Source organism: Delphinapterus leucas, chromosome X (genome assembly GCF_059928025.1).
Source record: "Delphinapterus leucas isolate spDelLeu-1000000601 "Yukka" chromosome X, BTC_Dleu_Yukka2, whole genome shotgun sequence".
NCBI classification, from domain to species: Eukaryota; Metazoa; Chordata; class Mammalia; order Artiodactyla; family Monodontidae; genus Delphinapterus; species Delphinapterus leucas.
This window is the reverse complement of record NC_143150.1, coordinates 128,791,832-128,812,929: the sequence shown is the minus strand read 5'-3', so window position 1 is coordinate 128,812,929 and position 21,098 is coordinate 128,791,832. Positions and strand designations below refer to the sequence as shown.

Genomic DNA, 21,098 nt, shown 5'->3' with positions numbered 1-21,098 from the left:
GAGCATTAGAAAATTGCCAAGAGGAGAAGAAGAAGAGAATGAATTTGTTTGTTTCCTGTGGTGCCCACATCTGGCACATGGTCTGCCGTGAACTAAGTGCTGTGTCATAATTGACTGAGTGGGTTAGGGCGGCCTGAGGCCACCCCGGATGTTCTTTCCAGCTATCTCCCAGGCCGTGTGTATCTTGGTGAACGATTTCTTCACGCATCCACAGCTTCTCACCTCGTGTACCTGCATCTCCCCAGACCAAGGCCTTCTCTGGCTGCTAGAGCATTCCTGGCCTTTGCATGTGCTGGGGAGTAAGGTCCCTGGTGAACCCTAATCCCCAGTAACCCGCAGATCAAGAGGGGTAAGAGGTAGAGGATTAATCTTCCTTGTCCCAGGAGGAAGACGTTCTGAGACCTGTTCCTCAGGTCTTGCAGAGTTTCCCTGGGGGTTGAGCTTTGTGGTCCATGGCAGTTTTCCGCTCGTCAGCATACCAGTTACTAGTACCGTCACTTCCGCTCCTTTCCGACCTCGCCTCATTGTTTCATCATGATTCTCGCAGTCGCCTCCTGGATCAGCTGCTTGCCCTCAAACTATTTTTTATTACTGAAGTCTAATTGGTTTATAATGTTTGTTAGTTTCAGGTCTACATCAAAGTGATTCATTTGTACATAATACTTTTTCAGATTCTTTCCAATTATAGGTTATCACAAGATACTGAATATAGCTCTCTGTGCTATCCAGTGGGTCCTTGTTGTTTATCTGTTTTATATATAGTGGTGTGTATCTGCTCATCCCAACCTCCTCATTTATCCCTGCCCCCCCTTTCCTCGTTGGTAAGTTTGTTCTCTAAGTCTGTTTCAGTAAGTTCATTTGTATCATTTTTTAAAGATTCCACATGTAAGTGATATATGATATTTGCTTTCTCTGTCTGATTTACTTCACTGAGTATGCTCATCTCTAGGTCCATCCATGTTGATGCAAATGGCATTATTTCATTCTTTTTTGTGGCTGAGTAATGTTCCATTGTGTATATATGCACCACATCTTCTTCATCCACACATTGATGGGCGTTTATGTTGCTTCTCTGTCTTGCCTATTGTAAATAGTGCTGCAGTGAACATTGGGGTGCATGGAAAAAACCCAAATAAGACCATGACTATACATTTTTCTAACACATGAAGAATTGACAGGTAGTGCTAAAATTTGGTGGTGATAATGATATTGTACTATTTTGCTTTCTGTCGTGCCTCTGAAATCTTATTCCTTTGTAACTTTCAGTACCTGCAACGCTCTTATACTGCCAACATAATTTCAGAAGAGTCTCAGGATTTAAAAAAATAATAGTGAAGTCTTAGACACTGATGCTTCAGGACACTTGACTGTAAGGGACTCAGGTACCATTAAAAAACAAAGAAAACCCCACCAGATTGTGCGTTGGAAGTAAGTGTGTGCCAGTGGATTGTGTTGTGTAGAACTCCTTGGCCTATTACCTCAACACGGAAACCCTTCTGTCCCTGAACAGAGAGTCTCAGCCTGCGTCAGGAATCTCAGTCAATCCACTGAGACCCTTAGACACTACTCCACAGGGCCACCCAACCCAGGCAAGGAAAGGTCGGACTAGATGCCAAGACCCTGCTGATGGGTTGAATGATCCAGAAACCATCATTAAAGCATTATCCTCACAACCTGTTTATTACAAATAGAAAAAGCAATTGTTCTATGGGCTCCTGAAATAATTTTCAGTAATATTTTAAAAAACTGCAAGGAACCTCAGAAAGTCATTTTCTATGTGTCTTTGCTACAAGGCAGAACTGTCTAACTCTTACAGGACAAATGGATATCGCGCAAATTCTTGAAGATTTACAGGGAGCAGCTTCCAGCAGCAACATTGTAATTTTGTTTTTGAATTTCAGTGAAGAAAAGATGCTCAAATTTTATGACAATGCATATAAATGTACAAGATAATTTTTATATCATGCTAGTCTTTTAAAAATCCATATGCAATTATACCATTACTGTCTTTCATATTAATTTTACCCCTTCTGTACATTTTTCATGCTCTCTTGACTCATTCATAATACCTGGCGTCCTGTGGAGACAGAACCTTAATAAGAACCCCAAAATGCCCAATAGTGAATTTCAACCTTTGGAAGCATATTAGTAATTTTTCTATTTTCTGGCCATACACAAGTTATATGATCCTCTTCGGTGTTGGTGGAATCTAAAATAAACACTATGTATTTGTATTCCTGTTTGAATACTGCATTTGAAAAACGGACTGGTGATTTTTATGCTTTTTTCCACTGTCTTAAAGAAATGATGCGATAAAAATGTTACCATGTCAGAAAATGGCATAAGTTATCTTTGATGAGATCACTACATTTAGGATGCAGACCAATTATGCTATAGAAATTTCTATCGATATTAATGACTAAAAAAAAGTATATTTTCACCTTTGGGGGCTTCCCTGATGGCACACTGGTTAAGAATCCACCTGCCAATGCAGGGGACACGGGTTCGAGCCCTGGTCCGGGAAGATCCCACATGCCGTGGAGCAACTAAGCCCGTGTGCCACAACTACTGAGCCCACATGCCACAACTACTGAAGCCCGTGTGCCTAGAGCCTGTGCTCCACAAGAGAAGCCACTACAATGAAAAGCCCACTCACTGCAACCAAGAGTAGTCCCCGCTTGTCACAACTAGAGAAAGCCCGCGCACAGCAACGAAGACCCAATGCAGCCATAAATAAATAAATTTATTTTTTAAAAAAAAGAAAACTTGTTTTCACCTCTGTTTTCTTACGGCTGATGGACATGGCTTAGCAGTGATGACACAGAAGATCTTCCGGAAGCACCCTTGATCTTTGCTTTGTCCAAGTGGAGTGGGGAGTCACCTCCTTTGAGTCGTGACACTTAGTCTTTAATGAACTTCAGTCACTAAAACAAGACTCCAACACCACTGTCAACAGGAAAAATGCCTCTCAGAAACCAAGCAACTGTACATTCTGCATCTTCTGTATCTGACCCCTCCTCTGGATGACAGCCACACAGCCACTGACCTGCCTTCCCTGGGAGCCCAGCGGTTGCTGTGCTGAGCCGTTCCTTGCAGGGCTGATTCACTCTTCCTGATGGCATCGTCCTTCAGAAGTCCGCACTGGTCATCCTGTGCCTTCTCCCTTGGTCCTCCTCAGCCTTGTGCGTTGTAGGACCGCAGGGGAGAGCTCTGAGCATGCTTCCTAATCAGAAGTGAAGGGGGTTAACACCCCTGGGACAGCCCACCGTCCGTAGGGCCTGAATGCTGTTGGAGGCAATTGATCCTTGAACCACACGGGTTTGAAATGCATGGGTCCACTCATCCGTGGATTTTTTTCAATAATAAATACTACAGTATTACAGGTTGCCCGGTCAGTTGAATCCAGGGATGCAGAACCTCGAAGATGTGGAGGAACCATGGATACAGAGGGCCGACTGTAAAGTTGTATGCAAATTCTCCACCGCTTAGAGGGTCAGTGCCCTTAACTCCTGAGTTGTTTAGGGTCAACTGTAAATGCTCCACCTGAATGTGAAATCCCAAAAGCATATCTATACAGACCTAAGCAGATAGGGGAGGATTAGCCCCATTTATCCACAACGCCTTCCATTCTTTCCCCTGACTCCTGAGATCACCACCTAAATAAGCCACCTGCACAAAAGTGATTTTTTGAAGCTTTCTTTTGGGAAGAACCCAGGATGCCTCTTTCTTTCTTCTTTCTTTCTCTCTTCCTTTCTTTCTTTCTTCCTTGTTTCTTTTCTTCCTTGCTTGCTTCCTTCATTCTGTCCCTCCCTCTCTCCTTCCTTCCTTCTTTCTTCTCTCCCCCCTCTCTCTGTGTGTCTATCTATCTAATCTATTGTGTAATCTATCATTTTATCTAGTCTATCATCTCCCATCAAACATGAAGAGATACAATGACTTCTAAAGAGTCATTTTGAAGGAATGTTTGCGTATGAAAGGCAACTTAATCTGAATCAGTAAAAGCAAATAGTTTCTAATCAGTGATTCTTCTTTTAGTTGCTAAAGTTTATTAAAGACTAACTGTTATGGACTGAATGTTTGTGTATCCCAAATTCTTCTGTCTGTGAACCAGGAGGAGGGTCCCCACCAGAACCCGACCATGCTCGTACTCTGATCTGACTTGCGGCCTCCAGAACTGAGAGAAATAAATGTCTGTTTTTGCTAAACCACCCAGTATATGAGATTGTGTTACAGCAGCTTGAGCTAAGACCCCGAATTTCTCTCGATTTGAAGAAAGGTGACATGGCAGTTGTAACAGGAAAATTTGAGTAAGTTCAGGAACCAGAGAGTAAATGACGGAGCCTCCTTAAAATGTGTCTGATTAGAAATATTCCACGTGTCTGTTGTTTAAAGACATGACACAAGTCAAGCAGGATGATCTAAAGTGCCCTACCTCACCTGGAAATCTGCTCCCTGGCCTGAGTGAGCTATGATCAAACTCTTCCACAGCTCCTTAATCAAAAACACAGCCCCGTGTTATTTGCAGAACGATAGTGCCGTGACGGTCCTTGCTGCTTGTGTTTTCAGTTTTCAGTTTACATCACATAACTTACTTGATTTTTCATTAGATGATGAGCTCCCTATTACCTCTAGGATAAACATGGCCCCTCAGCCAAGTCCAAGTCCAGTTAGATCATCCTTGGCATCTTCCTATATTCAATGTTATGTCTCTAAGCGCATCAGAGAATAGCATCCAGTTCCACAGGATGAGCATATGTTCCTGGCTTAACCACCTGCTAGAACTTCGTCACTTCTGTCTAACAGTGATTGGACAGGCAGCTCTGGTACGTGAGGTCATTTAGCATAAGTCATGTCCAAGCAGTGGCCAGTAAACCTCCTGGGAAAAAGATGGATGGAGAAGACTTTAGATTTGGAAATGGTTCCCGTCCCCGAGCTATTTCATCAAACCATTTGTTCAGCCTACACTGAGTACCTTGGAAATAGATTGTCTCGAGTGGCTCTCAGGTTATAAGCAGCTGTGGACAGCATTGTGTAACTCTCTCTCTCAATCAATGTGGACAGACACTAAGAAGAAGAAATGCTAGACGCTGGCAGAGTTTAAACATAAATGAGTTTATGTGTTTATGTGATTTACTTGATCACATAATGCAACGGATGATTTCCAGATCAGGACTTTTACCTCTTTCCACACGCGTGGGCACTAGGTATGTCCAACATTTCAAGGAGTCCTGCTGTGAATCTTCTTGTAAAGTAAAACATCATTCTACGAAGGAAGTTATCCATCTCTCTCGATAAACTTTGGTTTTGTTCTTCTATATTTAATTTTTTTAAGGAAGAGCCACTTCAGAAATTAATTTGATCTTAAGAAGCTCAAGTGTATTTTCCATGTTGGAAGAATCACAGCTTTCAGCTTGCTCTATATGGCAAAGAAACAAAAATCTCTACTTTTGTAAAGAGAGTGTAATTTGAAAGATGGTTAAATTAATGATATTTGATCAGTCATCAGAGTAATGGAGCTTGTACATACTCTCTCCCAACCATGCGCTATGAGCCTGCCATCATGCGTCCAGTTGGAAAATGTGCACGTGGATTTGCTTACATTTGAACACGAAGTTGTCTGTGAAAATATACATGGTGATTGGCAGTGATCTCATAAATGCTAAGAACTTTTCCACCCAGAGTACAATACTCATGCTGGAATTAGATGTATGGAAATGCTCGCATATGTCCTGCCAAACAGTATGCATTACAGGCAACATTTACTGGTTACCAGCACGGCGTGTAGAACGCACATACTTGGTTTGTGAAAATCAGAAGAGGGGAAGAGACCTGAATTGGCCAGCTGCCACAGATTATATTTAGAGCAAAATCTCTCTTGCTCATCAAAACAACATAAACTCACAGCTCCTCAGTTAATTGTATAATTGTATCCATCAAGATCCAATCTAGTACTAGACTCAGTAGAGAATACCCTTCACGGTTGTCTGAGGTTTGTAGGTTGCTGAATTTTTAAAGAAATTCTGCAATTTTCAAATCTCTTTAGGGCTCTGCCTGAAGTTTCTTCCTGAATTCAGTATTTCACTGTTCTTGTTTGGGATTTAAATTCCGTTGTTTCATTTGGAGTTCAAAACCTTTCAAAGACTTTTGTCAGTGAATTAAAATAGCATAAAATCTGTCGTTTTTCAAATATACGCATAGATATATATGTATTCTCCCTCGCTCTCACCTATTGATTTACACCTATATCTATATGCAAGTGTCTCTGCTCAGAGAAATACTTAAAACCAAATATTGGGTCAGTTGTATTTAAATGATTGCAAATGGCTTTATTTTAAGTGGAACTTCATCATATTATCCTCAGTAGAAATCTTGGTAGAACTCAGTTCAGTGGCGTGGGCTTCTGCGTAATATTGAGTCTAGGATGTAAGAATCGCCAGACGTAACCTTGACACTCACACTGCATGGCTTTTATACTTACTGTCTACATTTTGTGCAACTTTGGACTTGCCAAAGTAATAAAAAAACAAACCTCTCTCCCCTGCGTAAAGCTTTCAGGGACTTGCCGTCACCTACGGGGCAAACCTCAGGCATGTTGGCGTCGTGTAAAATTCTTGAGGACGAGGAAAGCTTACTGAGTGGTTTCTTTTCTCCACCAGCCCCGCTCCCATCCCCCGCCCCTTCCTGCCACGTCTCATAATCAACTTTGCCTGAAGAATCCAAGAGCTAGATGGCAATACCATACACGGGAAGCCTCCTGGGATGTGTTAATCAAGGTATTTCCTGTATCTGGAGTCTTATTGCATTCTCTTCTTGGCGAGACCCTACAAAACCCAGCTCAAAATCACCTGACCCTGTCACAGGAGCCTCTAAGCCGAGTCAGTCACTCCCCCCTCTGTTTTCCCGTGACATCTCATTCATTAACAAGAAGATATGTCTGTTCCTGCTTAACAGCTCTTCATAGCAGGGCAAGAATTTCAGGTAGACTGACACCGGGGATCTATGTCTGCAGTTCTATTGCTTTTGTGTCAAATCAACTGAATGATGTGGTTGACTGGATCATCCTGTCGCAAGCTGTACCAACGGGAAGAGCAGTGGCATTGTTACGGCGTTGACCTCTTGTATGGAGGTTTGCTCACCATGAAATAAGGCCCCGATAGATCATAATCAAATGTCACAGTGTTGTCATATTTTAATTGCAGTTATAGCCTTGAAATGTAATGCAGCTGAAGGTAGTGCACTGAATGCATTATAGTGCATTGAGTGTAATGCAGTTGAAATGTAATGAAATCCAAAACAGCTACGTGCTGTATTATAGGTTCAATTCTTTTCCAAAATATATATAAAGCTATAAATATTCATTACTGGCAGGACTCTTCCAGGGGTGAATGGAGTGGGGCTTATCAGCAAAGGGCCAATGGGAGTGATCTGAGGGGCACGCAGAACAGTCTCCACAAAGGAAACATTTTCCCTGTCTGGTGGGATCCCACCAACGTTTTTGAGGCTTTATGAGTACATACTTGCCTTTTTAGTAAAATTCACGTAGGCATTGTCACCTTATTAAACAGAGCCAGAAGCTGAAAGTGTGCGGGCCATTCAGGTACACTGAGACAAAAGGACTTTTCACTTTTTTTTTTAAAATCCTGAACCAATTTTATAAACTGGCATAAAGCAGAGAACCCTGAAGTGGAGACCTACGACAGCGGAGCTGCTGAGGTTGAATCGGAAGGCCCACTCCGTTGTGTGCATGCAGAGTATGGGATGGGTGGATGGTGGCCCTTGTGGCTGCTGGGCAAAATGGCGCCTCGCCGGCACTCCTTTGGGTGGTCGTGGAGACTACTCTGTACAACCCTATGCCTCCTTCGTATGCAACATGGGAAACCACCAACTCCAGACTCACTTCTTTATTTTACATGAGGCAGAGGGAGTCAGGGAGTTGTCTAAGGCAGGCATCCTCAGAAAATGTTCTTGGGGACAGAGAGTGGAAAGAAATCTTATTATGTTATGTATAAAGCGTGAAATAATACAGTATATAAACAGATGCAGGGATATCCATGGTATTAGAATTTCACGGGGTGTTTTTTGTTTTGTTTTGTATTTTTTCCCATACGTCCTTGTTGGTTATCTATTTTAAATGTAGTAGGGTGTACGTGTCAATCCCAAACTCCCAGTCTATCCCTCCCCCCCACCCTTTGCCCCACCGGTCACCATAAATTCATTCTGTAAGTCTGTGAGTCTGTTTCTGTTTTGTAAATAAGTTCATTTGTATCTTTTTTTTTTTTTTTTTTAGATTCCACATATAAGCAATAGCATATGATCTTGGTCTTTGTATGTCTGACTTACTTCACTTAGTATGATCATCTCTAGGTCCACCCGTGTAGCTGCCAATGGCATTGTTCCATTCTTTTTTGATGGCTGAGAAATGTTCCATCACATACATGTATGGCACATCTTTATCCATTCATCTGTCAGCGGATGTTTACGTCGCTTCCACGTCTTGGCTATTGTAAGCAACGCTGCTCTGAACACTGGGGTGCGTGTATCCTTTTGAATCATGTTTTTCTCTGGATATATGCCCAGGAGTAGGCTTGAAAGGCTAGTCAATCGGGGGGTGTTGATTAGGAGAAAAACGTTTCAAAAATCTCTTTGGAGGGCGATAATGGAAACAAGTTTCTTTGCTGGATAGAGTAGCGGCTGGGGTAATGCTTGATGACACAGAGGGTAAGATGCAGTGAGACTGGCAGCTGCTTGGAGAAGTTGGTTCGATGGAGATACAGAGAGAAGCGGTGTGCCTGTGGTCTGCTAGGATGACAATGGAGCTCGTGGGTTGTGCAGTTCTGAACTGACGCAGAGGAAGACACTTTGTCTTTCTCTAACGCTGCCGTCACACGTTACATCTTAAGGACCTTTTCCTAACCGTTAAAGACAACTTGACCATACCCTGTTGCTTTCCAGACATTTCTAATTATGGAAACGAGTCTCATTTTTTTGTGATAAAGTCTCGTTTTTCTGGTATTGAAAGGTACCGCCCGCTTTCAAGTTTGGGTCCAATACAAAGCGTCTCTTCTTCCCCCAGCCTGTGGCTGAGGGACGCACAGAGGGAGGGGTATAGGGTTTCACTCTTCCCTCTGCCTCCTTCTTTAAGAACCTTCATTTTGTTACCTGGAAGCCTTTGAGCCATGGGGCCGATAAATTCTGCATTAGAATGTAGAATTCTACAAAACAGAAGTATCCAACTATACCCCAGCTAAGTAAACTTCTTTTTAAAATTGTTCAGTCTAACACATAGGGTAAGTGTTTTTTTTTGAATGAAAATAGAAGTACTCTCTTTGTCATGCAAAAATAAGTTAGGGTTCCATCCTAAAGTAGCCCAGCCTGCCTCTACAGGGCATACAGAAGGTGGAAAGGTTTGACATTTCTCATCTCGGAACTCTGGTCTACACACTTTCCTTTCTAGCCAGCCGGTCCCTAGGTCCTTCAGAATCCAGCTCCACTCAGGTCTCTTTTGGGCCATCTGCCCCTGGCAGTACCCAGCTTATTAACCCTCCCGTACTTGAAACAAAACTTTCCTTGGTAGGAACCCGCCCTCTCAGAGCCACTATTTATCTGTGATTTGCAAAACGGCACAGAGGGTGTTTATATTTACTCATGGCTTCTTCCAAAAGCCACTGTGTTCCCAGGTTGGCAGAACTATCTCTGAGAGACCCTAAGTGGAAGCCTTCAACCCCAGTGAGAGGATGCCTGAGCAAGCAGTTTTAGGCATACTGTCAGGGAGATATTTGGAGAGAGCTTTCCTTGGGAATCCTCAAATCCCATCACAGACTGGAACTCTGAGTCTTTCTTTGTGTCGTCGGGTCCCAGATGCACCATTTGGGTCATTTTTTCCCTCTGTACCCCTCAGGTATTTTGTTTTGTTTCTTAATCTGACTCTAATTATTGCCTTTGTTGATTATGCAGCAGGGTGCAATTTTCTCCTGTGCAGATGGTTTCTTGTTTATTTTGAAGAAAGCAGCTTATTATTTTTTTTTGGGGGTAGCCTGAAAGACTCCCGAAAAAATAACGGCCCGTTGCTCGTATCTCCCTGCTGTAGAATCCAAGAGGGATGAGTTCAAGATTGTAGCTAAATAAAGCAGGGCTTCCGTCACAGATAACGGTTCTCTAAAATGAAACCGTTCTCTTAGAGCCGTTTGATGTGGTCCTCTGAGATAAGAGATCTTTTTCTCTTCTGTGAATACAGCCAGTTATCCACGAAACAAAACATTCTTTGGTTCTGATTTACCATGTAGAGAACTGGCATGGCTGCCGCAGAATCCTTATACACCGTGTAAGTAATTAACTACCATCCGTTGCGTAATCCATCCCACTGTCAAGGCGGAGAAATCACTCTCATTTCTGTTTCTTGATCTCTTGGTTGCAACACAATTGACACCAGCTGAAATGTTCCATAAGCTTATTCCAGTTGAAACCTACCTGGCGAATCACTCCTTGAATTAGCAGGATGGTTTTCAGAGACTAGAAGGGTAGACCTTTCCCAGCGGAGACCCGTATCCACCAAGGGAGCCTATAAATCTCATTGGAGAGGGTCTGGGGGAATAAGGTGACGCGTGTGTGCTCCGACTTCTTCTCAGTTATTTATTTCATAGCAGACTTTCTGTGTTTTGTATTTCTGCAAGTAAGGGAATCCTGCCAAAAACTCTAATTTTGAGGAGATATAAATGAATTGTTACAGATGGAAAAAAGAAAACAGACATTTTCTTTAGGGAAAAAGACATTTTACTTCCAAATAAAAAGTGAGTCTCCTTTTTCTTATGAAAAAGAAAAATATATATATATCAATGTAGACACAACAGCCAACCTGCTGTCACCCACGTCACCCTTGGAGGACCCGTCCCAGGACTGTGCGTGTGGTCGCCACACAGCATGGAGTTCTCTGTGATTACAACAGAAGGGAGGGCCTGGCGAACCCTGACTGTTCTCCTTGGAGTCTTCATAAATCACTTCCGGTTTCTCTGAGATCATGGCATGGAGAGGCCATGCTCAGGCAGACCTGATGGAATGCATGTTTTGCGAAATTGAATCACTGCAGCTTGAACATGTTCTTAAATGTACACGCTGAATTACAGTTGTTGAATTGTTCTAATTAGCAACCTGCCAAGCTTCATTGTTGATGGGATAAACGGGTTATCTAGGTTTCCCTGAATTTTTTATTTTTTTATTATTATTTTATTTATTTATTTATTTATTTTTTTGCGGTACGCGGGCCTCTCACTGTTGTGGCCTCTCCCGTTGCGGAGCACAGGCTCCAGACACGCAGGCTCAGTGGCCATGGCTCACGGGCCCAGCCGCTCCACGTCATGTGGGATCTTCCCGGACCGGGGCACGAACCCGTGTCCCCTGCATCGGCAGGCGGACTCTCAACCACTGCGCCACCAGAGAAGCCCTGAAATTTTTATTTTTTTTAAGGAGAGGTGTGTGTGTGTTTACTGTTATTCGATTTTTTAATCCCTTCAATAGTTATGGCAAAGGGCGTTGCCTCCCTATTGCAAATGGTCCCCATCAGCAGACTGTCTGCTAATTAGAGGTCTTCTTCCAAGGGACTAGTCAAAGAGGTAAATTTCCATTTGAAGGAAAAAGTTCTTCCAGGGATCTTGGTCAGAGGCCTAAAAGCAATAGATGTAAACTGCTGCTAAGTCTCTGTCTTTTTCCTGTTTTGCAGGTATTCTGGCACCAGCAGGGTTCTCCTCCTGCCCTACTGTCTGGAAGATTTCACATTCCGTGCACCTCATCTTCCTCACCCAACAACGATGTTTTGTGTCTTGATCCCAGTTGAAGAGCCTGGCACACAAACAGCCTAGGCTATTCATTCCTGGAGCAATTTTACATATGCAAGACGGAAGCCAAGACTGATGTCTTCATCCCAGACGTGCTCGTTCACACACATTCCGGTACGTTCAAGCGCTGAGATCGGTACAGTGAGCAGTAGGGTTTGAACACATGTTTCCGATCAGTAAGTCTGCTCTTGCCCACAGAGCTACCTCTTTGTGGCAGTTCCATCATCCAAATGGCTATTTAATCAAATGATGTTTATTTCGTCCAACTGGAGTTCTTCCAGTGGGCCAGTGATGGCATCACCCACCCACCTGGGTGGTGCTGTTGGCTGTCTGCTGGGGCAGGACCACTGCCGAGCCTGACACAGTCCCTCACACTGACTCCCAGACTCTCCAGCCAGCAACCTTGGACTGGCACCCCGTGGCAAAGGAAACCCTAGAGCTCTGACTTGTCACCGGCTGGAGATTTTGAGTAGATGTCATGCCCTCCGTGCCGGCCAGGCTTCACAGAATTCTTGGACACTTTGGTTAAAGGTGCTAGAGAAATGCCCCTTTCATTTGCCAGCAAGATCGGGGTTATGCAAATGAATATTATTGAAGTTGTATCGTTGGGACCAGAAACAACGTGGAGTAGAAGAGGTGGGGACCGAGGGTGAGTGAGTTGGGGAAAAACAGTTGTATTCGGTCCAGGAAGCAGGAGGTGGCTTTGTGAAACGGGCAGGAGGTGTGCCAAAGACAGGACCATCTCCTGGTTATCGATGCTAAGACACAGGAGTACAAGAGAAGCCCTGGAGGGCAGAGGTGGGTGAAAACAACAGACGCTGTTGCATGATCTTACACAGGGCTGCTTTTAGAAGAACTGGTAGCTCACCCCGGCCTCTATTGCTCAGAGTGGCAAAAAATAAAAGTCAAATCGAAAGCCTCACCCACATTTGGCATTTTTTCCCTTTTCAACCTATTTATAGTTTTTCAGTTATCTTTACTTTGCCATTTTCCTTTGTTCCAAGAACAATGTCACCTTTATTCCATTTAAATTGTACCTTAGAATTGAATATCAAAGATAAAACTCATAGGACTGTGATAATATTCTTAGGATCCCATTCACCTAAAGGTATAAATAGTAGGTCATCCACATTGATTTTCCATTATATCTTTACGTGTATTTGGGATCCAATTTTCAATAAATTTTCTTCTCCAAAAATTATCAGAAAGTGTAATGTTTAATAAATTACCTGCCATCCTGATGGAAGGTAATTTGTTAAATTAAATCTAGTTAGGAAATTCTCAGCTGAACTTTGGTGAATATTGTAGAAAATATGTAGTTGATCCACGCCGAAGCGCACTGACTCATGATGTCTTTTGCTATGTTTACTTTTCTCTGAAATAATATTGTGAGAGGTATGGAAACATGGTGATTTGCTTTTTGTTGAATTGTCTACATGAGGGATGGGAAAATAACAGCCATTTGGTAAGCACCTCTAATGCTCTGGGCTAGATGTAGCTCTAACCTGTTTGAGTCCTGTCAACAATACCAAAAATACAAGATGCAATTACTAGCTGGAATCTGAATCTTTCACTGGTTCCACAGTCCCCGTGCTCTACCTGCTCTGCAGGGCTCAGTATAGTTTCCTGTAAAGGGTCAGATGGTAAATACATCAGGCTTTATGAACTGTACGGTCCTTGTTTCAACTACTCAGCTCTGCTGGGGTAGCGAGTAAGCACCCAAAGATACGTGACATGTAAGCAGCTAGGTGTGCCTGTGTTCCAGTAAAGCTTTATTTACAAAACTAGGTGGGGGCCTGTGTTTGCCCTAAGAGCCATCATGAGCCATCCCCTACATGATACTGTGATTTTTCTCCAACAGCATACACTGTTTTTCCCCTCTGATCTGTCCACATTTTCCATCTTCGCATCATGATGCTCTGTGGAGAGTGGCTCTTTCCCCCCCGCATTGCTGTTCCTTGTAAATCCCCAAATATGAAACCACTTTCATAAGTTTGTGCCACCACCATCCTTCATGGCAAGGTTAGTCTTATGTCAGAAATGTATTATCGTGTTTCAGATGGTCTCTTAAACAGACTTCACTGCGGTTCTATTTGGCATGACCCTGGGAGAGATTAGAGAACGGGAGAGCTCATGAAAATGTGTGTTTATTGCAAACACAGGGTGAACGAGTCATGCTCAGGAGTCAGAGCAGGAAGTGGCTACTGTTGGATGAAGGATTCTGCAGGAAAAGATGAAAGATGCTTCATGTCTCTGGGAGTGGAGAAAGAGAAAAGAGGCCAGTCTTTTCTGCAGCTGTCACGGTGAAAAGTTCCAGGTATGCAGCTCCTTTTGATGTGACGAAACACTGTTTTGTAAATTTACATAATTCAGGGAGGCATTCGGATTGGCCCTTTTCCTGCTCCTCGGTTTTGCATTTTGAGACTCAAGCTTTTGCAACAAGGTAAACCTCCTCCAGAATAACATGAAGTGGCCGACAAGGCTCAGTGTGAAATGTTTGTCTGCATATCACTGTTCCATCTCCTCCAGTGGGAGGAGAATGTTCCTGTGGTCCATGATGCTGTAGGCACCTAAGATTAAACATGCGGAGACCTAATATTCAAATCAAATTTAGATTTGAAATCAAAAAGTCAAGGGAGAACAAAGTCCAATCACTTGTTTGTGTCCAGAAGTGGAAGGTCTTGATGGATTCCATAATTTTCCTTCAATTCATCTCTCCCAAGCAAACAACGTTGTTATTTCTTTCAATTTATTCATTTAGCTTTAACATCCACTGTTGAGAGCCTAGCGTTCTCTGTGGCACACAAACTCCCGTTCGTTAAATTTAGTTAGACTGCAGTGACCCTAATGGTGACTATTTGGTGAGTGCTTGTCAAGTGCTGAGTGGTGCTTTGAAGATGTCCACGAATGATCTCATTAAACTTCTTTGTATAAATATGGGATGGGTGCTCTAATAGCTGTTGTACAAACAATGCCAGTCAGTTGCTCAAAGTCACTGATTTGAATCAAAATAGTTGAACCTTGTGAACCCAGAGCTGTAAACTTGATATCATAGTCAAGAGAATTAGGTGCCTGGGTCATAGACCTTGGTGTATCAGGGAGCAGTGAAGACCAAGGGAAGCAAAGAGCTTCTGTGCTTCTGTTCCACCAGGTTGTCTTTGGATCAGAGAGTTGATTCTGAGGAGACTGAAGTCACTATGGGAAATTGTATCAGTTAGCTGTGGCTGTGTAACAAATGACCACACACTGAACAGCTTCAAACATGGTCCCAGTTTCTATGGGTCAGGGGTCTGGGTGCGACTTGGCTGGGTCCTCTTCTTGGGCCTCACATGGTCAAGGTATCCGGTGGGGTGTGTTGTCATCTGGAAGCGTGACGAGGGAAGGATCCACTTCTAAGCTCCCTCAGTTTGTGGGGGCGGGGGGCGGGTGAATCTAATTCCTTGTGGTTGTGGAGTTCATGGCAGAACTAAAAGGGAATACAGAAGCTTCAAGGTAACCTTGTGGTTGTGACTTCAGGAAGAAGGTACCACTCTCTCAGTGAGCAAATGAAGGGAAAAAGTTGGATAGAAGTTAAAAGCGCAGTTTGGGGGTGAAAATATGAACACATAATGGAATGTATATCAATATGATTTACATAAACATGAAACCCACATAAAACGCTACACACTTCATAAAAACAGATGAGCAAATAACTCCTGTGAAACGTATTACATAGTTCCCAACATTGGGGTGAGGAATAGTGATGAAAAGGCACACATGATAAAGAGCAGAGGATCTTTACCTAGACCAGTGGTGATGATGCCCTGTGATCTGACCAGTGTGGAATATAATTCACCCATCCTTCCCCACCGGAGACTCAAAAGGGGAGAAGGGGCTGTGTTTTAAAGTATTAGTTAACATATTTTCCCAAAAAGGTCATTAAAATAAAAGTAAAGAGACAAAAATCTTTCCCTGTTGATAGACTTAAACAGTTAAAATAGACTTATTTTGGTGATGCAAATCATTGTTATATGGAATATTGCCGACCATGACCCAAATCATTGTTCTATGGAATATTGCCGACCGTATGTACTCCCCACCCCAGCCAGACAGCCAAGTGCTTCTCAGGGCTGGATAGTTACTTTGTACATGATTAACTGTGCTCTTTCTTCCATGCTGATGCTATCACAGTTCCTTTGCTGTTAGTCTGGGCCGGAAAGGGCACGGAGAAGCAATTTTCCTTATAAAACTGAGAGTTACAAAAAATGAACGTGTGTTGGCAAGTGTCGAGAGGAACTTCTCATCAGAAATTCCAGGCTTGGAAACCAAGTTCTGTGTCCAGGCTTTATCATCCTTACACGCTAAAGGCATTGCAACTACATTTGTTGATGCATTTGTTATGTGTAATGAGGCTCCTCTCCTTCCACTGTATGGGGGAAAACAATTGCAGCAAAAGCGAGCCTTGTCAGAATCCCAATTTGGCGATAAGTACATTCTTCAAGCAGACACTCGGGCTTCTCGTTTTCAGCCAGCCCTGACTTCCTAGGCTCTCTGTTCTGTGAGGCTGAGTCGAGCATCTTCATGAGCCTGTGACCTCATCACCAGAAAAGATTTGGTGAAGGGAGTGAAGAATTCTTGGCTGTGTTTTTCTTTCCTAACAGAAGCTCAGAAGTGGTGAGTCTATTTGAACTGCTCTAAATCCTTTTTGTGTGGAACTCTCAGGAAATGCTGTAGCCGTGTCTCATCATTAATGATGTTTTGGAAACCCAGCTCCGTTTGAACTCCTGGGTCTTCAAAAATGATTGCTTTACCACAGTGACTCCTGTACTGAGTCTGGATGTAAATTAAACAGGAGTTCCCCAATTTAGTGTCTGGAAACTAACTGGAGGCCTGCAGAAGCCACATTAAATCTTCCAAGCAACTTGTTTATTGCACTGAGCGTTTTGATCTGAGGTTGAAGGGGAAGTGTGGATGGAGAGTGCTAGATTTAATCAACAGAAGTAACTTGAGGGTAAAGCTACTTTCATTGCCAGTAAGACAGACTCTTCTTTTGGTATTTCAGGCCAGACATTAGTTCAAGGTGAGAGAAACATGTCAACATCCCTTTATTTATTTTGCTCTGAGAAAATAGAAAATAGAGTGTTCTTGGCACACTCAACAAAACTAAGATGAAAGACGAAAGGTTCTCTCTCCAGATAATGTAGTCTTTCTTTTTTTTTAATTTTGATTTTTTTGTTCATTATGGATTTTTTTTTTGCATCTATTTTTATTTATTTGGCCATGCCACATGGCATGCAGGATCTTAGTTCCCCGACCAGGGATCAAAACCATGCCCCCTGCAGTGGAAGCTCAGAGTCTTAACCACTGGACCACTAGGGAAGTCCCTAGATAATGTCATCTTTAGTGGGATGATTCCTGTGAAAACAAATACAACCAAAATGGTAAGTACTCAGTGCAGGTATATTTAAGGTGAAGAGAAAACATATGAGGATATACAGTCACAGAGAAATTCACATACAGCTGTGTTTTGTGTTTTTTGAATTTTATTAGAGCATACTTGAGTTACAATGTTGTGTGAGCTTCAGGTGTACAGCAAAGTGACTTAGTTATACATATACGTATATTCCTTCTTTTTTAGATTCTTATATAGATTAGCACAGAATATTGGGCAGAGTTCCCTGTGCTACACAGTAGGTCCCCATCGGTCATCTGTCTTATATATAATACTGTGTCCATCCCAGCTCCTGATTTATACCCGCAACCCACGTTTCCCCTTTGGTAATCATAAGTTTGTTTTCAATATCTGTAAGTCTGCTTCTGTTTTGTAAATAAGTTCATTTGTATCTTTTTTTAAAAATTAGATTCCACACAGAAGTGACGTCATATGGTATTTGTCTTTCTCTGTCTGACTTACTTCACTCAGTATGATCATCTCTAGGTCCGTAAGAGAGAGTTTTAAGCTAAGCCTTAAGTAGAAAGACTTGGCCCAGGAAGTGTGTCTTAAGATGGTGGGAGACCTATCTGCGGTGTCCATAGGAACGGGTCTAGGACCGGAGACTTTGAGTTAACTAAGTATGCCCACGGCATGAAACACATGGGCAGGCGCACAGCGAGCAGGAGAAGGACTTGAGCGGGCCAGTTCATGAAAGATACGCTACACCATGAAAACCCATGTGAACTTCATCCTTACTGACATAGGCAACCTCTGAGGACGAGTTGTCAGCCAGAGACTAGCGCAGCCATATTCGCATACTCGAGTGGCTGTTCTGTTAACAGTACAGTGGATGGACTAGGGAAAGAGATGGAAGGCCTTGGTAGCCTGGGGGAGCAGAAAGGAGATGACCGCAAGTGCTGAGCACGTGTGGGGACAGAGGAATGAAGAGGCTCGTCCAGTGCAGCCTCTGAACATCCCCACAGACACATGTTCAGAAGGTCTGGTTCACTATGGTGCTGACCGGTAGGATTTGGTGTGTACCGTGATGTGGTAGGATTTGGTGTGGTCCTCTTACCCTTGGTTTCTCTTGCCAAGGTTTCAGTTACCTGCCATCATCCAAGGTCGACAAATGTTAATTGGGAAAGTCCAGAAATAAAGAAGTCATGAGTTTGAAATTGTGCGCCACCCTGAGTAGTGTGGGGAAATGTCTCACCGTCCCGCTCCTTCCCGGCTGGGAATCATCCCTGTCTTCAGTGAATCCCCATTAGTGACTTCGTAGGTGCCTCAGTTATCAGGTCGAGTGTCATGGCAGTGCTCGTGTTCAAGGACCCCTTATCTTACTTTATAATGGCCCCAAAGCACAGGAGTAGTGATGCAGGCGATTCACACACGCCAAAGAGCGTCCATGAACCGCCTCCTTTCAGCAAAAGGGTGGATGTTCTCAATAAAGAAAAAAATACGCTGAGCTTGCTGAGATCAACAGCAAGAAGTAATCTTCTGTCTGTGAAATTGTGAGGAAGGAAAAAGAAGTTTGTGCTCGTTTTGCTCTTGTCCCTCCGACTACGAAAGTGACGGCCACTGTGCACGGTACGTGCTTACTTAGGCTGGAAAAGGCATTCACTTTGTACAGTAAGGTATTCTGAGAGAGCGAGACCTCACTCACATAACATTTATTGCAATATGTTGTTGCAATTGTTCTATTTTATTATTAGTTATCGTTGTTGATCTCTGTGCCTAATTTATAAATTAAACTTTATCATAGGTGTGTATGTACAGGTGTGTACCTATAGGGTTTGGTACTATCCATGGTTTCAGGCATCCACTGTGATTATTACAGCATATCCCTTGTGGACAGGGGCACTACGTCATGAACGTGACAGCCACCGGAAATGCTTGCAAGTCCATGGTTTAGGCCAGAGATTGTCCCGAGACTAAGGTATTGTGACCTTTCCTCAGCTTGGCCCAAGCAGGGAACACAGGAAGGATGGCACCTGTGGGGAAGTGGGTAGAAGTGAAGGAATCAGCCAGGGGTAGGATTTAATGAATGTGAGACCTCTGTTGGGGGTTCAGGTAGAGATGCCTTGTTGATAACTTGAAATATGGATCTAGAAATCAGAGTAAAGTCATAAATAAATTTAGAAGTCAGTCATGTATAAGAAGGCGTTAGACACATCTGTGGGCTTACCCACGAATTGGGTAGGATGGCGAGAACAGAAGAGCAGTGGGGACGTCCACTTTTAAAGGCTGGTGACGGGAAGAAGGCTGCACATCCCCACAGAGAAGGAGTTGTTGGGGGGAAGGAAGTGAAAACGGTAGAACAGCAGAAACCCACGGGGCTTGGAAAGAAGGGATGCGTCCGGACCAAGTACAATAGACTCTGGCGAGGTTACTTTATTCCAGCCTTCTGCTCACACACTTTCTTTTGGTAGGAAATATACTTGTGATGCCATCACCAATCTTTCTATAAACTCTGGCCTCTGATATGAAAAAAATGACTTCATTTTTCTTGAGCCCGGCTCCTTAGAATCCACCAATGCTTGTCCCTCTCATCAGAGCCTCGGTATTGCTAGTCAGAGGTACTTTGGTGTTCAAATCATAGTTTCTGCTCTGTTTAAAAAGTCAACCAGGTGGTCAGTGGTCTTCTCTACATTGCATGCTCTGTTTGACCTCTCACATTAAATTTTGAGCTGATGTAGTTTCACATTCACAAGAGAAATGTATGGATAGGCAAAGAAACAGACCATCAGTCATTTGCACTTTTTGCAAATGATTGAAAAATAATTCTTGAGGGTATTATGCTTAGTGAAATAAGTAAGACAGAGAAAGACAAATATTATATGTTTTCACTTATATGTGGAATCTAAAAAATAAAGGAACAAATACAACAAAACAGGAACAGACTCACAGATACAGAGAACAAATTAGTGGTTATCACGCGGGGAGGGACAAGTTGGGTGAAGAGGATTAAAAGGTCCAAACTGCTAGGTATAAAATAAATAAGTTACAAGGATGTAATGTACAGCACAGGGAATATAGCCAATATTTTATTATAAGTTTATATGGAGTATAATCTATAAAACTATCAAATCGCTATGTTGTACTCCTGCAGCTAATGTAATATTTAAGTAAAGTATACTTTAATAAAAAATAGTAATTCTTGAGACCTACGCCCAGCCAGGTTTTGGACCAGGCAGAAAGGACACAGCCATGGACGAGCTAGTCTTAATCCAGCCCTCATCGAATTATTGTCTCCATTTTTCTAGTTTGGAATCCTGGGAGTAACACTGATCTAGTTTGGGTTTTCTCAGCAGCCGAGCGCAAAGCAAGGATTGTCGTACAAGTAACTTTCTGCAGAGGTAACCTCAAATTTGTGGTAAAACATTTGAGTCCCTGACACTTGCTTTCTCAGCTTAGGTTGGGCAGGTGATGCTCTGCCTTCTAGTTCCAGCTTTCACACTGTAAATAGTGTCCTTTGTGCTGTCTGGTTAGTGCCATGTTAGGGAACTTTGTGCCTTATCTGAGTGGTTTTGCTGTTGAAAATGACCCCCAAATGTAGTGCTGACGTACTCTCTAAAGCCTGGTAGGTGAATGGAAAAGTGAGACACAGAAAAGGGTCCCATAAAGGGTGAGTTATTGAGTACGTTATGTTGAGTCCCTCAAGGGAATACTCTGAGAATGTTCGCAGTACACGCCTGCAGGAGCTCTCTGAGGTGGGAATCAAGCCACAGTGTTTGTGCAGCACCTGTGTGGGGAATGGGAGTGAAGGACCTGTGTCCTCTGTTGGGAACAAAGACATTTTCCTCTGTGCTTCCAGGCTCTTCTGTCTTGTGTAAGAATTAAATTGACCTGAGTCAGAT

The 21,098-nt window shown here is 43.0% G+C and overlaps 1 protein-coding gene across 6 annotated transcripts in view; it reads left to right on the top strand.

The window, feature by feature from the left end:
* The window catches only part of LOC111167216 (uncharacterized), a 538,796-nt gene that overhangs the window by 276,933 nt on the left and 240,765 nt on the right, over positions 1 to 21,098 (top strand). For all 6 annotated transcript variants that reach the window (XR_016391420.1, XR_016391424.1, XR_016391422.1 and 3 more), the window contains 2 exons: positions 11,714 to 11,942; positions 13,991 to 14,145. Coding sequence is in view for 1 of the 6 variants with exons in the window: in XM_089904832.1 (XP_089760958.1) it covers positions 14,062 to 14,145 (84 nt within the window). In the remaining 5 variants the exon portion in view is untranslated. The remainder of the gene's footprint in view (positions 1 to 11,713; positions 11,943 to 13,990; positions 14,146 to 21,098) is intronic.